Source organism: Pteropus alecto, unplaced genomic scaffold (genome assembly GCF_000325575.1).
Source record: "Pteropus alecto unplaced genomic scaffold, ASM32557v1 scaffold74, whole genome shotgun sequence".
In the NCBI taxonomy this organism is placed as follows: domain Eukaryota; kingdom Metazoa; phylum Chordata; class Mammalia; order Chiroptera; family Pteropodidae; genus Pteropus; species Pteropus alecto.
Window position 1 is genome coordinate 3,694,854 of NW_006436291.1, and position 20,991 is coordinate 3,715,844.

General features: G+C 55.5%; 1 protein-coding gene across 1 annotated transcript in view; it reads right to left on the reverse strand.

The window, feature by feature from the left end:
• The window catches only part of DOCK1 (dedicator of cytokinesis 1), a 380,982-nt gene that overhangs the window by 337,158 nt on the left and 22,833 nt on the right, over positions 1 to 20,991 (reverse strand). The window contains 7 exon segments of the mRNA XM_025047519.1: positions 710 to 807; positions 4,770 to 4,953; positions 5,256 to 5,359; positions 9,538 to 9,610; positions 10,528 to 10,626; positions 11,746 to 11,870; positions 16,465 to 16,590. Coding sequence (XP_024903287.1) covers positions 710 to 807; positions 4,770 to 4,953; positions 5,256 to 5,359; positions 9,538 to 9,610; positions 10,528 to 10,626; positions 11,746 to 11,870; positions 16,465 to 16,590 — 809 coding nt within the window.

The window sequence follows — 20,991 nt, forward strand, 5'->3', positions numbered from 1 at the left end:
CTGAAGAAGGAAAATGCACTGGAGCAGATGGAGGCCAGAGAGCGTAATACTGAAGAAAATGTCAGAACCACTGCCAATCACCAAATAATTACAGAGCGTGAGCGCTCGAAGGGGTCCCAGCTCACACTCATTGGACCGTCCCGTCTTATGGAGATCTGAGAGGGCGGGCGCCTGACACATCTCCAGAGCCTGCCATGTGTGAGGCTGAGAAATGAGTCCCGGACCACACGGGGAGAAAATGGCCTAGACCAGACTTGAGTGCTGGCATCTGTCCAACACCCCACACATGGCTCCAGGTCACCTGCAAGAGCTCCAGGTGAGTCGTGAGCCAGGGCTAATGATGACGGTGCCGGCAAGGGCAGTGAGGATTATAATCAGACCTGGTGCTCCCCGAGCACCCGCCTGTGCCAGAGCCCGGCGGCCTCATCTCATTTACCCTCCACCACGACCCTCTGAAGAAGGCACTGTCGTGACCCGTATTTTACAGCAGGGATCGGCGAGGCCTCAGCAAGGACCCATGGGGACGGGAACCAGAACCCCAGTCTGGCCTGACTGCAAACCCGACGCCTTCCGCGTGGAGCCAGGCCAGAGTTCCAGAAGGAACCTGCCGATCCCCAAGACCCTGCTGCTGAGAGGGTGGTGACGAGGCCCCGCATGTGACCGCATCCCCGGGACAAGCAAACGGACAGACGCCCGGGGCACTCGTTACCTTCACCACCTCGCCGCCGTCCACCTTCATCAGCCGCCGCAGGTTCTGCTGCAGCAGGCTGGTGTTGGAACGCCACTTCAGCAGGCCCAGGAGGTCCACTGCAGACGGAGAATGACAGTCAGTTCCCGTGGTGAGCACGCGGCCGCCCGGACCCGCCCATCCTCACGGCCTCCGGGGGCGACTTTTCCAACAGAAAAATCAACCCTGTTTGGAAACCGTCGCCGGCTAAATATTCTGCTACTTTCTAGCGAACATGCTTGACACTCAGTGTGGCTGAAGTCATTATTTCCAACTCCACTGACCATGAAGGGATATGCACGTGGCAGCTTTAAAAATGCACTGAGGAGCCTAAGAAGCATCAGCCTCTCCAGTCCACAGGAAGGCAGAGGCCGAGCAGCGGGAGGCCCGGGAGGCTGCCCGCTCACCCACCGGCCAGGCCGCCCTGGCTGGTGTCTGCTCCCAACCTGGACAATGACATTCTATTTCTTTTTCATTGTTCTTTAGGTAAAATAATATAAAATAACACAAATTCAGGTCCTGAAGCAAGGTGACAGTTCCGAAAGGTGACAGGAGCCTTGGCCCACGGGGACCACCGCCGCTGTCCTGAGCCTGCCGCCCCCACCCAGGCCCGGCCTGCCACGGCTGTTTCTTACAGTTGGGTTTTTGTTTGCTTGTTTTCTAATAGAAAAGTCACAAGCCGAATGCACTGGTTTTGTCACAGACTAACTGTGGAAGGCGACAGAAATGGCTTCGGGCGGTGAGATGTTCTTTAAGGCACGGACACAGGTCCAGGGCACCTCTAGACAGAATGCGCCCACACGGTTTCACCTGAAGTCATTTCAAAACCCAAGATGTGAAAAACACAATCAGCGAAGTGCACCTGATTTGCGACGACTGCTCATCGGGAATGAACTTCAGCTACAGGAGTTGACGCCCCATGCGAAACCCTAGTAAGTACTGAGATGATTGTAATTTTGGCAATAAGTGGGATTTCAAGGAACACGGGACACCAACTGGGATGAAAGAGTGCAACCACACAAAAGGCACATACGCGATGAGCCCCAACACACACGTCCTCACTTATCTGGCTTTACCCCCAAGGACAGCGGACGAAGGGGAGAGTTAAAACTCGGGGGAAAGGGCGGCATCTTGAAATGCTGTGGAACGTGCAGAGCAGCGGCTGAAATGCCAGCCGGCCACACCGCACTCTGACCTCGCTGTGCGAGAATTAAACGCCACGACGTGGAGGAAACAGCATGACCCCCAGACGACTGGTGGCAGTCCACCCGAGACACGTGACCAGGAATTGAAAAGGAAACCTTGAGCCATTTGTCGTGAACGCTGACATGTTTTGGGTCTAATCGAAAGGAAGTGTGACAACCAGCCCGGACACACCCCGTTCTCAGAGCTAAGAGACGGCCCCATTGCACAAGCGCCGCCCGTGTTTCTGACGCAGAGTGGACGTGGGTGCCACCACACAGTTAGAGGCAGTCCGGACGAGAGGGAGACAGGGCCACCTCTGTACCGGGCACCTGAGGAAAGGTACGGCTGGGCAAACCAGTGGGGGACAGCACTGTGGGCAAGTGCGTTCTCAGAAAACGGCCTGCCCAGCCCCCCAGCTCGCCGGTCTGACCCGGCTGTCCCTCCCTGTCCTCGCTGGCGGGGAGCCCCCACCGATTCTTCGCTACACAACTTCTCCCTCTAATTACGTGGTGGGCTCACCGAGGGGAGGAATCGCTCTTACACTTCTTTCAAGATCCCCCAGAGCATCCGGCGTAACTCTGAGAACAGAGACGTGTAATACAAACCTCGATGAATAATTCAGCTGCCTCTTTTCCCTAAGTAATGGAACTTCGCGTAACAAATCACAGCTGCAGAAAAATGGCTTTCTCGAATGAGAGCCTGGGCCTCCGTGCTCAGATGCCAGGGCAGCTCCGTCTTGTGCACACCTGACACACCACCACTGCCACCATCCCCAAAGGAGGGATCCTCGGCTGGGGTGAAGGAAGAGGCGCGTCGCATCGGCCTTCCTTGTTGCCCAGCAACGGCTGCCGGGAGACCAGGGCGCTCAGTCCCTCAGTTCCAGGGAGGGAACCTCCCAGTCCGGCGGGAGCCAAGGAGCTCAGAGGTGGAAGGAGGGGTAGGCCCTGGGCGTTTCTGTGACTTAACCTTGGAGGATGCCTAGCTCACTGTCCCCTTCTCCGGGGGTATGTGGGTTAAGAGGGCTCCTGTGGGCAGATCTCACAACCTAACCGCTACTCAGAACATCACCGTGATGGGGAAAACACGCTCGGGTTCCAAGTAACCGGTTCCAAACGTGCTTTGGGAACGCGGCCCACGTGTGAGACGGCAGCTTCCAGCACAGTGGAAGCGGTGGCAAGCAGCTCTCGACCGTCCGGCACCCGCTGGAAAGCTCTAGTGCCACACGTGCGGGGCAGTGGCTCACTGGACAGGCTGCCCTGGCCCACAGGTGAGGCCCTGGGTGCAGCCATCAGGCTGGTGGATGATTGGGACCATATCCAGACCTACAGGGCAGCCTCTCCAGGACCCAGTCCCAAAGCAGTGCCCACCTTGCTGGCCGCATGCCCCGGGCGCTACACCTGCCAGCCCCCTGTGCATTCTCTACCCGCCCACCCAGGCCTGCACAGAGCCCAGAGCCCACGTAAGGGTTTTCACTTGCTTGCGGAGATTATTGCATGACCACAGGCTAGGATAATTCATAACGTTTCCGGTGAACTAATGTTTCTAAAGTAACATTAGAGATATGTATCCCAATGCCCTCCAAGTGTTTGAGTGACGTACCCTCCCCGCACAGCACAGGTGACTCAGGAGACGGCAGTCAGTGTCCTCAACCTTGGTGGCAGCAGGGACCGGGGCTCCTGTGAGCATCTAACACTGATGCTCTGAGGCGGAGCTGAGGCGGCGATGCTGGCGCTGGGGAGCGGCTGCACATACAGGTGAAGCTTCGCTCGCTCACCTGCCGCTCACCTCCTGCTGTGCGGCCCAGTTCCTAACAGGCCAGGACCAGTACCAGCTCGCGGCCTGAGGAGTTGGGGACCCCTGACAGTGGTGAGAAAGCACAGGTCGACCAGCCGGGTACAGCAGAGCAGAGGCCGAGGCCGGAAAGTCTGGCAGGCTGCACCCGGGTCACCTCTGTGCCGTGATTATCAGATGATGGGGTCGCCTCTGTGCCGTGTTTATCCTGCCGGAGTCCAAACGGTGACGGTCCCTTGGGCATGTCTGAGACTACTGCCAAGATTTATGGATGAGCCCCTGGGACACAACTCGTGAGAGCAACAGACTTGAATAATCAAAATCCATATCAGGTGGCAAAGAGGAAAAAATTGGATTTTCAAGCTGAGTTTCAAGTGAGCATAGAGTCACTCTGCACAGCTGTGATACTGTCACATTTTGGGAACGCAGTTTTTAGCTGGAGGATTTGTGCAGAGGAGCCTCTGCCTCTCCCAGACCGTGTGCACTGCATAAGAAGTGCCCCTGGCCAGGCAGCCATGTCACCGGGGAGGCCGAAAGCGGCGCTAACAACACGTCGTGGCCGGGCCAGCTCAGGGCGCCATCTGAGACTGCGCCGAGGTCGCGCTTGGGTGTGCGTCAGTCATGACGGGCGCCTGACCCCACTGACGAGGGGCTGGAAACGGCATCGGGGCCCAGTGCCCAGAGGAGGAAAAGGAGGTTCGGAGGCCCAAGGGCCAGCACGGCGTGAGGGTCCCACCCCAGCGCTTCGGTCTGACTCCAGATCTCGAGGATTTCCCACCTTCCCTTGGCCAAAATGCTTTCAAAAAGCAAATTCATTGCTTTCCGTCTCTTTAAGGTGAATGCTTCACTCAAAATCAGCGTGAATTTTAAAAGTCCGACAATGTCACCCCCTCTCCCACTCCACCCGCACCCACACGCTCGCACACACACACGCTCGCCCACCCACACGCTCGCGCACCCACACGCTCGCCCACCCACAGCAGCCACCTCTGCTCACCCGCAGGCACGGAAAGGGTGGGGTCGCGGGAGGAGCTCCCGGGGTGGCCGTGCGCCACCCCGCACTCACCGTTCTGCGTGAGTTTCGTGGAGCACACAAGCGTGGACACCTGGAAGGAATCCTTGCTGATGGTGCAGCTCCCGAGGCTCTGCATGCTCCGGCCCGTGGCCGAGTGGCCCTTCTCCTCCAGCTCTGCCTTGGTGGAGGGCAGACTCAAGTACGTGGCGGCGTCTTCCAGCTTCTTCGCTTCGGCCTGTGGGTTCAATGACACAATACGTGGACCACAAGTCACAGTCGAGAGACCCAGGATGCTTTTCCATTCCTTGTTATCCCCAGTCCTTTAAACCGCCACGATATTTACTCTTCGTCGCTTGCTAAACTGTTTATTCTAATGGTTTCTCTAATTCCTGTCGATTAATGCACGCTAACAGAGCACTGCTTTCTGCGGCATCTAACGTGTGATTATAGATCTTCCCTCATTGGGGGCGGCAGAAGGCTGGGCATCGGGAACGTACGCCAGCTCGGGCCCGGAAGCCCCGTGGAGGGGAGGCCCACCTTGTAGACAATGAGGTCGTGCTCTCCGTCCCTCAGGGTGGTGCCGTCGTACCGCATGAGCTTGACAAACGCCAGCGCGAATACCTTCTCAGATCTGTCCTTAGCTGCAACAGAAATCGACAACCGTCCTCAGCTGCTGTCAGGATAGAAGCACGTTGTGAGCTGCCACGGGGGCTACCTTAGGAAAAAATCACGAAACCGTATTGACAGATGCTAAAGGAAACACAGCCGAATGGAGAAACAGACACGGTTCGCCAGTGGGGAGACTCTGGCCGTACAGGGCGCGGCTGGGGCTCAAGTGGCGGACTCAAGGCCGTGCCGACGCGCATCTCACAGAAGCGCGTGCTCGTGGCGTGTGAAACTGACTCGAGAGTAAGGGCCGAGAGCACAGGAGGCGGCTCAGGAAAGGAAAGCCTGCAGGACCGGAAGCCAAGAGCTGCAAAGCGACACTAGTGACGACGGTGTCTGTAACACGGACACACACATCGGTGGGAACAGACGGGGTCTGGACGCACACGGCCATCACGTGACGGCCGGAGGGGCAGACCAGTCACTGAGGAAACGGGTACAGATGTGGCAAAGCGAACGGGGAGCCCGACCCTGAGCCTCCCATAGGCATGACCCGCAGGTGGACGGAAGCTGCAATGCGAAAGGTCGCGGTGCTCGGCAGGGACGTTCTGCCCCCGCGTGCGCGTGCGGGACGCGTTCCCACGCTTCGGCCAAGCTTCCGCTGCGGAACCGCCTGCTCTGCGGCGACCAGCCTGTCCAAAACAATAAACCCGTCACCTGGCCACACGCCCCCACTCCCAGCTGACTTATTATTCTTCCTAGCTGCTGCGGGCAGAATTGTGTACCCCCAAACTCTTATGTTGAAGGCCCAGCCCCCAAGGGACCCTGTTGGCAACAGGCCTATCAGGAGGTGCAACAGGGTTAATGAGGTCATGAGGGTGCAGCCCGAACCCCACAGAACCCAGGCCCTGAGAAGAAGGGACAGAAGCCAGGAGTCTCCTCCTCCACGTGAGCCCACAGCAAGAAGGCGGCCACCTGTGACCGGGAAGAGGGTCCTCACCAAAACACCACCATGGTGGCCGCCTGATCTCAGCGCCCAGCCCCCCAAACTGAGAGGAAATAAATGTCTGTTGTTTAAGCCCTGCAGCCTATGGTATTTGTTACGGCCGCCCGAGCTAAGATGACCAGATGCGTGTGTGTGCACGTATGTGCGTGCATGTGTGTACACATGTGTGCTGTGTGTGCGCCTGTGTGCATGTGTGAGAACCGGCTGCTCATTGCTCATTTCATGCACTGGGCTTTGGAATGCTGGGGACAGTGTGCATTTCTTCACTGCGATACTGTCCACTCACTGTACATTAGATCCTCAATAAATATTTGTTCTAGGTGAGGAGACATCGAAACACGTTCAGATAAAAAAAAAAATCTTGGGGGTGCGTCGAAGGGCGACGGTGGGAACAGGATGGCCGCAGAGGGTCTGAGAAGGTCGGCGACGTGCGAGCCGAGAGGTAAACCCCCGGGACGAGAGACGGCCAAATGCAGACGCCCTAAAGTGGGACCCGATCTGGCTGGTTTGGGGACACAAAGCCAGTGTGGCCGGTGCATTGAGGGCCCCTAGGTAGGTGGGGCCACATCAGGCAGGGTCGGGTAAAGAGTCTGGACTAAAGACGTGGATTTGCTGTGATGTTTTCAAGACACGATCTGAATACAGCATGGAAACGCTCAGTTTCGGAGCAGGAAACGGATTCGAAGTTGCGTATGCCCTATTCTGCTCTTGGAGATGACAGGACAGAGGCCAAAGAGTGAGGAGCACAGGGCCAAAGAGTGAGGAGCACAGGTCCAGAGTCAGGGGCTCTGATGTTCACCCTAAGACACCGCTATGTGAGGTGACAGGGCTCATTAACTTTCGCATCCTGGTATCCATCAGTACCTGACACATAGCAGGTGCTCAATAAACGCTAGCTAATTAGACGCATAAATAAATAACTAACCAAAAATAAAGGGAAAAATACAAGTAAAAAATATGTACTTTAGGAATAAAAAAATTTTTTTTTTTTGTACAAAGGCACTAGAAAATGTAAAGTAGCTTATATTCAGGTGAGAAAGAATGGATCCTTCTGAGTTCAGGGTGACAAGAAAACAATAACGCATGCCTCTGAAAGCAGCCATGGTTCGGAGGACACGTGACCATACCTGTCAGCTGGGGGCCTCCCCACAAAGCGCACAGAGTAAAAACACGCACCTCTTATCAACACGACATCGTCACATTGGAGAATGGACGGCGCCTGTTAGACACTCGCTAGCAGCCATTCCCAGGTGGATCACAAAGCGTTAGGGGCCGCAGGGGGCCACCCACGCACGTGCTCCAGCAGGAGGCAGGGCCGCCCACCCTACCAGCCCCGACAAACAAGGGACTCGGCTGCTCTCACTCGGTAAAACAGGAGCCGATGCATCTGGACGAGGAGCACGTTGCCGGAGTGTGAGGCAGTGACACCACACTCTCCATCTCCAAGGACGAACCCGGCCTGAGAAGCCCCGTCACTTCACGGGGAAAGCGGCTTGGGTCCTGCTGGGAGGGGGAGCGTGCGACGCGGACTCAGCTCTTTCTGTTTCTGACCCAGAGTGCCTGCAAACGAGGCCGCAGGAACGGCCCTGGTGGCCGCCACCAGGCCAGCAGCTGGCTGCTCGGGCCTTTGTCAGCATCGCACGTTCGATGCACAACACGTTCCCAAACCTCCGCGAGCTGCGGCCGGGAGACCATCAGTCATGCAGATGTGCATGCGGGTCGGGTGATGGCGTCTCGTCCGTAAGGAGCGTGTAAAACCGATAAAAAAAGCAACGATTCTGAAAACTAAAATGCTACAGAGGGTCCCCCCCTGCCCAGTGTGCTGTATTAACGAGAGAATGAGGCTGTGCAGGGGGAGCCAGCTCAGGTTTTGAGATGAGGCCTCTGAGGGCTCCGGAACTCCATCCGTGCCCTTGACACCAGTCGCCACCCGCTCCCCTGCAGCCCGCTCAGCCCCAGTCTGGCCAACGCCCACCCCGCGTTCCACACGTGCAGAGCGCTGCGCCCCAAGCCCACCACCCCTCCCGTGCGGGCACACCGCCCCCCGAGTGTCCCCCTGCACACACTCCGCCCGGCTCACCCTGCACGTCTGCGCTTCACATGATACCCAGGCTGCCTTTCTCTACCCGGTTCCCACAAGGTCACCTAGGTCCACAACTCAGTCCGAGCCCTGTGAGAGGAGAGCCCCGGTGGAGCCGCGTGTGCGTGTCCGGCTGCATGCACGCTCTCCACACACCGGTCATGGCTCCCCAGCTCCTCTGCACAGCGCTGGGGTCCGGGCCCCTCACTGTCACAGCAGCGGTGGCTATGAGGTCTCTGCTCTAGGCGAGCATCGTGCGGAGGGGCTGCGGCCTCCACCTGGCTTGGTCACTGAGACCCCCGGCATCTTACGCTCGAGCTAAGGCAGCTTCAAGGGCGCACAGCCACGGATGAGCATCCGCACTGTGGGGCCCTGCCCCCAAGGGGCACCAGGGACAAACACAGCCATGCCCACCCACGCCCCTTCATGCCACAGCATGTACAACTGCAGCCGACTCTCACTGTCACCTGTGTCCCCAAACCTCAGCCCACTGCCAAATGCATGGACCTGAAGGGGGAGAGGGGCGGGTCTTCCTTTTGTGATATTATTTAGTGACTAACACGGGGCTACATCCTCGGTAGACAATTAGGTCAACAAATGTAAAGAGACAGGTTTCAGGCACCAACAACAAATTCTCTTGGAAGGTAAAGGATTCAAAACCAGTTCTTTCTTCCCAAAGTCTCGGCATCACAGTCAACGCTACACCAACATCTGCTACGAGGAAAGCCCCGCCCACGTTCTAGTCAGCCAGGGGCCAGAACCGCCTCAGCGGTCAACTGCAAAGTGCGAAGTGAGCGCCGATTTTTGAAACCAACTTGTATCTCAGTGACTGTTCCAAAGGGGGGACAGTAGTTCAGGTCAAAACGGAAAAGAGGGACTCAAAAGAGCAGCGAGGAGCACCACGCCAGCAGGAAAACTCAGGAAGAAAATTAAAGTCTCCCGCCATCGGCTCCGTGGAAGAACCGACATTCTCCGGGCACAGGTTAAGGCAAGACGATGCGCCGATGTCTCACGATCTCATTGAGTTAAGGTATCAAGTTCTAGAAGCAGCTAGACCACGAGCAGCCTACTGGGTTTTCCCCTAGCTGTCCCTTGGCACACGCGGGATAACGAGTTTGGTTACTCACAGTCCTGCGAGGACCGATGGCGGAAGGTGAACCGAAGGTGACTGCGGTTGACGTCCTCGATGGGAATGGCCACCTTTCAGGAAGGAAAAGCGAAGGTTACGCACCTGTCCCGACACCTTCCCGCAGGAGCGGCTTCGTTCCGCTGAGGGGCCCTGTACAACTGCACGTGTTTCTACGCTGCGGGGGCAGCGCAGGACACCCAGGCCCCTGCGCGGTGTTCCCAGAGGCACAAAATGCCTTGGGAAACGAGATGGCACTGCAAAGGAGGCCGAGCCGACTCCGGGACGGCGCGAGTATTCTTAAACATTTTGATCCTCACTGTTAAGGTTCCAGTTTTAAAAGCCGCCGTCTTCACTGTCAGCCCCTCCAAGGCGTCTGAATTCCCTTCACGCCGGCGGGGCCTGCCCTCGCCAGGATGAAAGCTTTCTGGTTGTGACTTATGGTGGAAGAGGAAAGACGTCGTGCATGCTGCCTGGAAGCAAAGGTGGTCCCTAACCCTCACATCTAACATCTGTGTCCAGCCAACCGCTGGCCTGGGTTTCACATTCGGGCCCTGGGTGTGTGAGCTGGTGTTCACCACACGTCGCCACGATGCATTATGACATCGCCAGGGGCCCGAGGCCCGTCTGCCCTGCGATATCCTCCACACAATGTCATCTCTATTTTTTTCCATTTGGTGTAAAGACAGCATTTCACACATAAAACAGACCCAGGAAGGGAAGAGACAATAGCTCTCTTTAAAGGACTCTGTCATTTGTCTCCATGAAAGTCCTATTTTTATGTCTGAAAGAAGATGAGAGTAAATGCATTCCAAGAAATGCCAGCGTGGTTCCTTAGCAACCTTGAGAGACTCTGCTGAAAGCTCATCAGCCTCTGAGAGTGCCCGTCGGCCAGGCCCCTGGGCTGGGTGGGAGGGGGGTGACTTCCTCGGGACACAAACAGGCATTTCATCATCAACCCCACGGGATAAAAAGACCATGTAAATGATACCTTCACGGTCTCAAACCAGCGTGGCTGCTTCACTTGGTAGTAAATCACGGACTTGTACTCCGAAATCGCTTCGTCGCCAGCGCCCGGGAAAATCACGTGCTTTAAAAGGAAGGCGTGAAGAGGTCGCGTCAGAGCTCACAGAGCCAGGCACGGCACACATCTCCCACCCACACCCCGAGACCAGCCAGGAGACTGCGCACTCCAGGAATGGCGGTGAAGCCCGCTGCAAACGGACTCTGCTCCCAGCAACGGGAGCGGCGTAAGCCTCACTCTCCGATGGTTCAGGCCTTGATGGCTATGCAAAGTGGGGATGCCTGCCCGCTACCTCCCTAGCCTCGCCCGCAATCCTTCCCACACGAGCGTCGGTCGGCAGGAAGTTGCCGGATTCACTCGGCAATTCTAGAATAATTAAGGGCTACAGACAAAATTTAGTGGGTGGCAACGCCCCCTTCCTCTCCTCCAGCCGGAAACACCGACCACTCACTTCTGGCGGGAGCAATGAAGCCCAGAGCAGCACTGCTCGGTGTAACCTGGATGTGGGCTACCCAGAGCGGAAGGCATCCCCTACCTCCTGGCACAGCTGGGCCTCAGGCGTAAACACAGGGCACTGCCCTCAGCCATGTGGGCCCAGGAGAACTCAGCCCTCCAGCCATGGTCCAGAGAGGAGCTGGTAGAGATGCCTGCTTAGGCTTGGCCTCGGGTCATCAAAGGAGGCCACAGCCTCCAAGCACTGCGCAGGGCACCACGTCCCGAGGGCTGATGCAACCACTCGGGAGTGAGTCTTGGTACCACCACCACCCACTAGAGCACACGCTCGGACGCCCACGTGCAAACCCCAGTTCTAGCTCTCGCTAGCTGCGTGAGCCTGAGCAAGTGGACTGATTTCCCTGGGCCTCAGTTCCCTTATGTCTCAAAAGATGCTAATGATGGTATCTGAACTTCTAGGACTGCGGGGACATCCTGGGACAGGGCAGGGGCCCAGTGGAAATCAACCCTCTGGACACGGTGGAGACAGGGAAGAAAGAGCAAAGCCTCGTGTTTCTGCTCTGGAGCCAGGGAACACTTGGACAGTAACACTGTAACACGCGGATCAAAGTCTGCGACAGTAACATTGTAACACGCGGATCAAAGTCTGCGACAGTAACATTGTAACACGCGGATCAAAGTCTGCGACAGTAACATTGTAACACGCGGATCAAAGTCTGCGACAGCACGGACCTCCAGCCGCTTTCCGTCTTCATCGTAAACCGACACTGTGACTTCCACGTTCTTCGCGGTCGTTTTGCTCCCTTTGTCAAAATCTCCTTGAACTAATGTTACATAGATATCATTCCGAACATCACCTGAGGGAAAAAATTATACCTTTAAAATCAATTTATTATTCATCCTGTAACCGTGAATTTTGCGAAACTGTCTTAACTCACTTACCTCTCCTAATGGAGTATTATAAATACTGTATTAGATAATTATAAAATATTTTCTACAAGATACTGTCAGCATTTAAAGGCATGACAAAAGTAATTTTCATCATCATCATAAGACTTGCGAGAAAAGAGGAAAAATTCCGAGGCCCCTAATTATCTGCTTGGTTCTTCCCCGGCAGAAGACTCCGACTCTCCTGGGCAGTCGGTGCCCAGAGCAGCTCAAACGCTGTCGTTGGGTTTGTAAGGACCCACCTCATCTCCAGCATCCACCACTGCAACCCACGTCGTCATCCCTGGATAGACCCCTGGCTGTGGTCATTCGAGACTCGGCAGCCAAAGAATATGACATCGACCGGCACACCAAGGGTACCTGGCCATGTTGGCCTCCTCTGCAATTTACCCGGGAGTTGAAGAAAAAGCTGATTAAGAATTCGAACCAAAAGCCCAGGTCCTGAGCTGCCTGGGATCGGGAACTAGGGATGGGTCACGAGAGAAACCTCCTGCATGGACGGCCTTTCTTCCGGGTGGGCAACTGTCAGCATCCTGAACAGGGACCACAGGGAACCGAAGGAGGACTAAACGTAGCTGTGCGATGTATTTCTTTATTATTACAACAGAGCTGACATGCAATCAGACCTGTGCATTTGAAAGTGAGATGGGTCTTAAATTGCGCAAAAAACAAAAATGCAACTAACGAGCTCAAGATGCTGCTTCCCACTGGGAAGACATGAAGCCCCTGCCAACGGCCCGACTGGGAAAACCGAGCAAGCTTCGTTAGCAGCATGATTCAGAGGGAGCACCACCGCCCGATGACTGCTCCTCTGCCTGGCTGTCTGTCTGGCCCCCTCCCACAGCTGACCCACCTGCTCAACCACGGGAGACAGTGAGAATAGTTCTGTCCAGAGCAGCAAACCACCCACTCTGGGCAAAGAACAAAGATCCCTTAAGAAAAAGAAATCTCTTTGCTTTCTTGTTTTTTCTCTTGTTGGTTTTTTTTTTTTTTCTTTTCGCTGCTCTATTCTGGCTTTTAATGTATCCAACTATTAAATTAAACTGTCATTTAAAATCAGTATTATAATAATCCCAGTGGGCCACTACCACAGCCTCAGGAGCTGCTGGGAGAGGAAGCAGGGCCGCACTGCTGCTCCTGACCGTGACAGATGAGGAAGGTGATGGAGCTCAGGGCCAGGCGCGAGGCAAGACTGCCTGCCAGTCCAGGACCTGCCACGAATGAGCTGTGTGGCCTCGGACGAGTCACTTAACCTCCCGCCCCCTTAGCCGCCCACTGCAAAACAGTCTGGTGGATAAGGCAGGGTAGTCGGTGTGACCTCTCCACCTGAAAATTCTATCAACGCACAAAAGCCATAACCCAAAAGGGTGACAACAGTTTTACAGAGACCTCATCGGCCAGGGAACCAACATGTGCTGGAGTGGAGAGGTGGGTAAACCCCAGGGTCATACTCCCCCACTGGCCTAGAGACGCACACTGTGGGCCATCCCAGAAGTGAGACCCCCTTTATAGCAGGCAAACCCCACAGACAGGTGTCCACAGGAGACCCTCGGCACATGCCTCCCCAGCTGCAGGGCTCCCACTGGCGGACGGGAGGGGCTGGACTCAAAGATCACTTCACCTCATCCAAGCCTCTAGCCACCTTCCCAGCTCAGGGGACAACTGCTTCCCCAGCATGTCCTTCAGGATCCCAGGACTCCAGTGGACCAGGAGAAGGGCGACCAGCAAAGGAGAAGCACATCCCTGTGAGGCGCACATGAGAAGACGGGGTCACCCCAGGTTCTCCCAGGCCAGGCTGGGGCTCTGAATGAAAACTCCCATGTTGTCTCTCCCAAGGGTAAGACGTGGCACCAGCCACCTGTCAGTGATCACTCGGCCTCAGAGACTGAGGTGACTCCTTCAAGCTGGAACCCCCCATTCCCAACGCAGTGCCTGGCGCCCACTCGAACAACGGTCAGCTGGGTGGCTTCCCCCTAACACTACTGCGAGATGACTTTACAGGTTTGGACTTACTTCATAAGTCCATCAATCATAAGGGAACCATGACCAGTGTGAACCAGAAGCGCCCAGGGCCTCCCTGTAAATGGGCACATCCTAGGGCCACCCGCGATAAAGCAGACAACCTACAAACCTGCACCTCGAATTCGAGCACAGACAACAGAGCCACTAAAAAGTCCAAGTGCATGTGCTGCATGCAGGCCTGACCCATATGAGCAGTAAATAAATGTCCCAGTTGCGTAACATGCTGAATGACACGCTTCCTTCCAGTACGGTTGGGCCACCGTGACTCGGTCTAACCGATTTCAGATGTCTTTCATATTGATTCACCAGACAGAGGATACTGTGACCCACAACAATCCTGAAAGACAGAGGCAGTAGAAAGAGCATGTCCCCAATTGCCCTAAAGTAAACGAAGCCATAGCTTTGACAGCATGTGCGTGGAGTGGCCGCCTCTCCCGCAAGAACACGCCAGAGCCCCGTGACAGGCGGCCATAGGCGCTGCCACACGTGGGGCTGCCTGGCCCCATTTCCGCTGCTCATTAGCCTCACGGCTTTAAGCTGTGATTTAATCGTGATAGGAATTAGTTCCACACTAATTTGTACACTCCCGAGATCCGCAGGTAGATCAAGCTACACTAATGTGGACTTTATTTGCAAACCACAGATATAAAGGATAAATATTAACACGCTTCCCAAGATCTCGGGAGGCTCGAATCAGATTATTAATATGAATGTTATTTGAAAATTGAAAACTATTACGTAAATAGAAGAGATTAATCTTAACATGCGATTGCGCTACTGGTTTAATAAAAGCTGCAAACCCATGACTGGGCCTGAGCGCCACCACTATGGTAAAGAATGTGAACTGGGCAGGTGCGAGCTGCAAACATCCGCCTCCTCCTTCCTGGTTCCGGTCAGATGTCCATCCAGATCTGCAGGGTGTCCACGCCACCCTCACTCATGCCCTTGCAGTGGGGAGGAGCTGACCCCGCCCAGACACCCAGGTGGCCCACGCGCAGACCCCACCGCCCAGCCCGTCCCTACACAGGGCCCAAGAGGGCCCTGGACTGATGCTCCAGCTCCTTATCTGGAAACACTGAGTGGAAGGCTCGCCCTGTTTTTCAGGACAGTGGGATTTGGGTAGAAAATGGGAGCCGGAGAGGCCTGTCCCCAGGGGAGGAAGTCAGTAAGCAAAGGAGACAACTCAGCATTGGTAGCAGCAGACAAACTGGTCCAGGCTGACTCAGAAGCTGGCTCTGTCCCTGTCCCTCCACGAGCAAGCCTATAAGCATCCTCAGGGTTCGGCCACTGGAGTTGGCCTTTGTTTTCTGTCATTTATACCCTGAAGCAAGAGTCCCCAACCTTTGTGGCTCCAGGGACCAGTGCTCTTGTGAGAATCTAATGCCTGATGATGTGAGGTGGAGCTGAGGCGGTGATGCCAAAGCTGGGGAGCGGCTGCAGATACAGATGAAGCTGCACTTGCTGGCCCGCCACTCACCTCCTGCTGTGCGGCCCGGCTCCTGACAGGCCACAGACCAGCACCAGTCCACGGCCCAGGGCTTGGGGACCCCTGCCCTACAGCCTCCTAATTTCAGCCAGCCCTATAAGTAGGAACCATTAACTCTCATTCTTCAAATGAGGTGGCCGTAGCTAAGAGATCAGATAACCTGCCCAGGCCACAGAGCCAGGGAGTCGCCGAGGTGGGATTCAAAGTGAGAGCCAGGTCCTGCATTCTCATATGTAGGGCCAAAGGATGGGGTGCGAGGCTGTGGACCACTGCGGTACACGTTTAAGCCACAACCTACCCAGGGCGCCTGAACTGTACTCCCTTCACTTTGAACATGTCCCGGGTGATTCGGCTGCGTTACAGGCACCAGGGGGGCCCAGCGGCATCACAGAGACCCTACGCTACGACCACGGAGGGGCGGTTTTGGCCCCGGAGGGAACCAGCCCTCATATGCAAGCCATCCATCCGTCGGAGCCTAAGAGCGAGTGCCGCACAGTTCTCCAAATGGCCCCTTGGTGGTCACCTTTACTTCCTGACTAGGTCTGGCCCAGCCAGTGCTTGCGACCCTCTCAGCCAGGGTAGGGTGACAACAGGACAGGGCACATGCAGGGCAGCTTAGACAACGCGGACGGTTACCCAGCCGGGGACGGACACCCGCCCCAGGTCCTCAGGGCCGGGATGCTTAGATGCTTCCTCGCCCTCTTGTCTCTATTACTGTCACGTCAGGTGTCACTCCCCACCAGTCTTTCCAAGTATTTCTAACCAAGCAACGCCGCCTCCCCTCGGCCTGAACTCGGGAGGTCAGCTCTCACTCTGGCCACAGAAGTGGCGCCTACAGAAATGATGCACCGCACCTGCCACACACTCAAGCCTCGGCTTGAAAGAGCTCCGACAGGTCACGGCCCATGTGGCGCTCTTCGTGGCCAGCTGCGTGGCCTCCCCAAACGCCGGCCAGTCCGCCTCACGCTCCGGAACCTGAAGGGATCAGTGCTCACCTGGCATGATTATCTCCGGAAACCCCGTTTTCCGAGCCACCGCGGTGGTTCTGTCCACCAAATGAGGAAACTCTTTTCTGATCTGATGGATATCGCCAGGGAGTAATTTCAGCGTTACCCACAAACCTAGAAAGACAATGTGTGAGTGAGTCACGTTTTATCCTGCGCCTTTTAAAAAAACACATCAACTCCAATGAATGAGCAACTTTTAATTCGCAATTCAATGGCTTATCAGAGAAAGTGACTGGACGAGAAAGAAAAGAGAGAGAAGGGCCCGGGAAAAGGTGCGCAGCCCAGGGGAGTCCCCTGCATCTGATTGGCTGGGGCACAAGCCCTGCATCTGATTGGCTGGGACACAAGCCCTGCATCTGATTGGCTGGGGCACGAGCCCTGCATCTGATTGGCTGGGACATAAGCCCTGTGCTGGAGGTGCCTAATGGGCATCTGTGCACTAAGAGCAGCTGTGTGCCACGTCTGCCTGGGATCAATGACGCATTTGAGTTGACGTACATTTGAGATAAATCAGAAGGTAGCATTTTTCTGGGAGTGGATGGAGAAAGCGGTCACTTCTCATTCTCCCAGGAAGGATGTGGAGGAGGACTGAGGAGGGAAGGTCACAGGTCGCCAACCCACAGAAGTCTCAAACTGCCAGGCAGCATCAGGGGGCTCCAGAGGAAGGGCAGCAGAGCCCTGGGCTGCGGGCCGCCAGCCGGCCAGTCCTGCGAGACCAGGACACTGTCACGGCACAGGAGGAGCAGACGTGCTCGGGCTGACACTCAGCCTTTTCCTCCAAAGGAGAGTGAAGACTTTCAGGCCCTCAAAGCAAGATGCATGGGGTGCGGGCAGAGAACAGGGTGACCTCGCTGACGCCCGCGAGCCGAGAGTGGGCCCCGCTCTCCGTCCTAGGAAAGCTGATGGAGAATCGCGTTTTGTGCAAACACTCATGAGCGACCATCAAAAGCGGGGATAACAAAAGGGAATAAAGCCAACACCTATAACAAAACCAAAGGCAGGAGACAAAGCAGCTGGTTGGTGCAACAGCCATTTTCAAGGATGCTGTCCCTTGGGATGCTGTCCCTCCCAAGTCGGAAGGGACATTGTCACTTGTCAACTGGCACAGTGAGGGCACTGTCCCTGTGACCCTGGGGGTCAGGAATACTCACTCCCTGGTCACTCAGCTCTGCAGGACCCCATGAGCCCAAAAGAATACAAAGGCATCTGCCCTCACTCACACTGCAGCAGCAGAGCGTGTCTATCTGTCCGTCCAGCTCATCCCCCTCCAGATATCATCAGCCTCACGGGAGAAGGGACCGTGCCTCACCACTGGGCTCAGGAGAGGACAGACAGGAAAGCCACAGACCTAGTTCCCTAACTACGTGCATCCTAAGTGGAACTGGAAGACAGCTGATGGGTCCACACCAGGAATGACACCTGAGGCTGCTCCTGCTGAGGACGGCTCCCCTTCATTAAACCCAGACCTTGCACCTTGGCCCCCCAGCACCCTCGACTTCTAGCAGCTGGCCTGGAGTCATCTTTGTCCCCTGTGAGATCTGTACTGCTGCCGGTTGAGGAAGTCCAGGGTCACTGATGACGTTTTTTTCTTTGCCAGTAGCTGAAACTCCTTTCCTCTTGCCATCCACTAAGTCCCTCTGATTTATTCGGAAGTATCTAATGAGCATCTACTACGTGCCCAATACACGCTGGGCACCACAGACGCAGGGCGAGCAGGTGGTGCCAACTGTGACAAGTAAACAGCGGATGCAAACCCGAAACAGGCCACAGCCTCCACGAGCTCGGAGGGGACGGGCGGGAGTGCGAGCAGAGCAGCAGGGGGCCCCAGGTTCCCGGTGACGAGCACTGCCCCCGCCACTGCCCGCTCTGGACTGGGACTCGATGGGCAAGCTAGCATCCGGGTAGGCCCGGGCCACCGCTGGCGAAAACACGGCACTCCACGGACAAAGCCTGCAGTCCAACAGCTAACTGCATGCTGTCCCCACCGGCTCTCAGCTCTGCCTGGAGCACACGGGAGGAGGCCCAATGTGAGGCCAGAACGCCTGCTTCCCTGTCCAGGTACACCCGAGGGACCAGGGGCATGGTCCAGGCGCACTCTGGCTCAGAGGCCCTGAGGGGCACTTGATAAAACAGTCATGTTCAGATCTCTGTGACCTGAAGTCACGCCTCCTGTCCTTAGAGTTCAAGGAGCTGGGCCCCTTGATGTCAGCAAATCGGCCTATGGTGTCACAGATTTTGGCCACAGTACCAGTGAGACTGACGGAGGCAGGCTTTGGGTCCCCCTTCCGAGAAACCTCCTGCTGGCCTGGCCCTGATCTCCATTTCCCCTGTGTGATGCCATTGTAAAAGTTTATCAAAACTCTGATGATTCTGCAAGAGTCGGGAGACCTGAGGGGAGCCAGGGGCCTGGGCGTGGCCGGGGGCCCCAACCCAGCAGCGGCTCCAATGCCAACAGCTTTTACTGGCCCTCGCCCATGGTTTCCAACGAAAGTGAAAATTGAGAGGTCGGCTTAAGACAGTGCTGTATATACACCTTACATTTCATTAACATTTTGGGTCAGGGGTTTTTCTTTTGCTGCTGTTTGCCAGGGAGGCGGATATTTCACGCCCCAAGAAAACCAAAGGTCCCTGCAGAGCCATAGGGTTGGGGCACCCCTCCGGAACATTCCTCAGATTTAATTCACATTCTACTTTAGCACAGTGGGAAAGGAATCAAGGTAACCTTTTCTTAAAAGTCCAGTGACATTCGGTAACTAGACAATGAACCAGGTCTGTTCATCTGAGCTTTGCAAGTCTACAGCAAGTCTGCATCCAATCAGGACTCAGAAGTGGATTTTACTACCAGGCTGAAAGCAGGTGAGGCCAGGGGTTCTGAAGGTGACTTCCCCTCGGGCTGGGGGCAGGACTTGACTACACAGTTGTTTTCTGGCAGCCCTCCTGGCCTGCACAAATACCAAATGTCACCAGCCCAAGGTGACTGAATCACTGCCTCTGCCAACAGAGAGTCAGCTGCTTAGAAACTTGTCAGCCTGGGATTAACAAAGATGAGAGCAAGACGGAGAGTCGGGGAAGAGAATTCCCTTCAGTTACAAAACTGACAGGAAATGAGTGTGCAGAACGAAGCCACTTTCTCAGGGGGAGGGAGGAGAGCTCAGAAAACAATGTGGCAGTGATTAGGACAACACAGGCAAGGAAACACAGAGAGAAGAGCATGTACAGAGTTATGTCGAATGAAGACACTCTAAACAGACAGTAACTGTACAGTGGACAGTAACTGTATTCTACATAGTCATTCAATACTCTAAACAGAAGCCAGTGGACAGTAACTGTATTCTACATAGTCATTCAAGTGTTTTTAAAAATGGTTAGGACGAGAGGAGACGGCTGGAGAAGACTGAGGAGGGCAAACAAATGAGCTCCTTCCAGTCTCAATGACTCCGATTTCCAAACATTTCATTGTATTCCACTCGGTCTCCCCTCTCGCCCAGGACGTTCAGCCCTCAGTATGGCTTACAAAGGTGATGAGCAAAACACACCCTCATATGCTGTACACATGACAAGTAACCACCATTATCTAAGACTACCAGCACCATCACCACCATCATCATCACAATCATCAACACCATCAGCATCATCACCACCACCATCATCATCACCACCATCATCACCACCAGCACCCCCAGCACCACCAGCACCACCAGCACCACCAGCACCACCAGCACCACCAGCACCACCAGCACCACCAGCACCACCAGCACCACCAGCACCACCAGCACCACCAGCACCACCAGCACCACCAGCACCACCAGCACCACCAGCACCACCAGCACCACCAGCACCACCAGCACCACCAGCACCACCAGCACCACCAGCACCACCAGCACCACCAGCACCACCAGCACCACCAGCACCACCAGCACCACCAGCACCACCAGCACCACCATTACCACCATCACCATCACCATCACCACCATCATCACAATCATCAGCACCATCAGCATCATCATCACCACCACCATTTTCATTACCGCTATCATCACTATAATCACCATCATCATCATCACCACCATCACCACCATCATCATCACTACCATCACTATCATCACCACCATCACCACCACCATTACCATCACCACCACCATCATCATCACCACCATCACCATCACCACCATCATCACAATCATCAGCACCATCATCACCACCGCCACCATCACAATCATCATCATCAGCATCATCATCACCACCGCCACCATCTTCATTACCACTATCATCACCATCACCACCACCATCATCACCACCATTACCATCACCACCACCATCATCATCACCACCATCACCACCATCATCACCGTCACCACCATCATCACCATCATCATCATCACCACCACCATCACCACCACTATCACCATCATCACCACCACCACCACGCATCACCACCATCATCACAATCATCAGCACCATCAGCATCATCGCCACCATTACCATCATCATCACCACCACCATCACCATCACCAT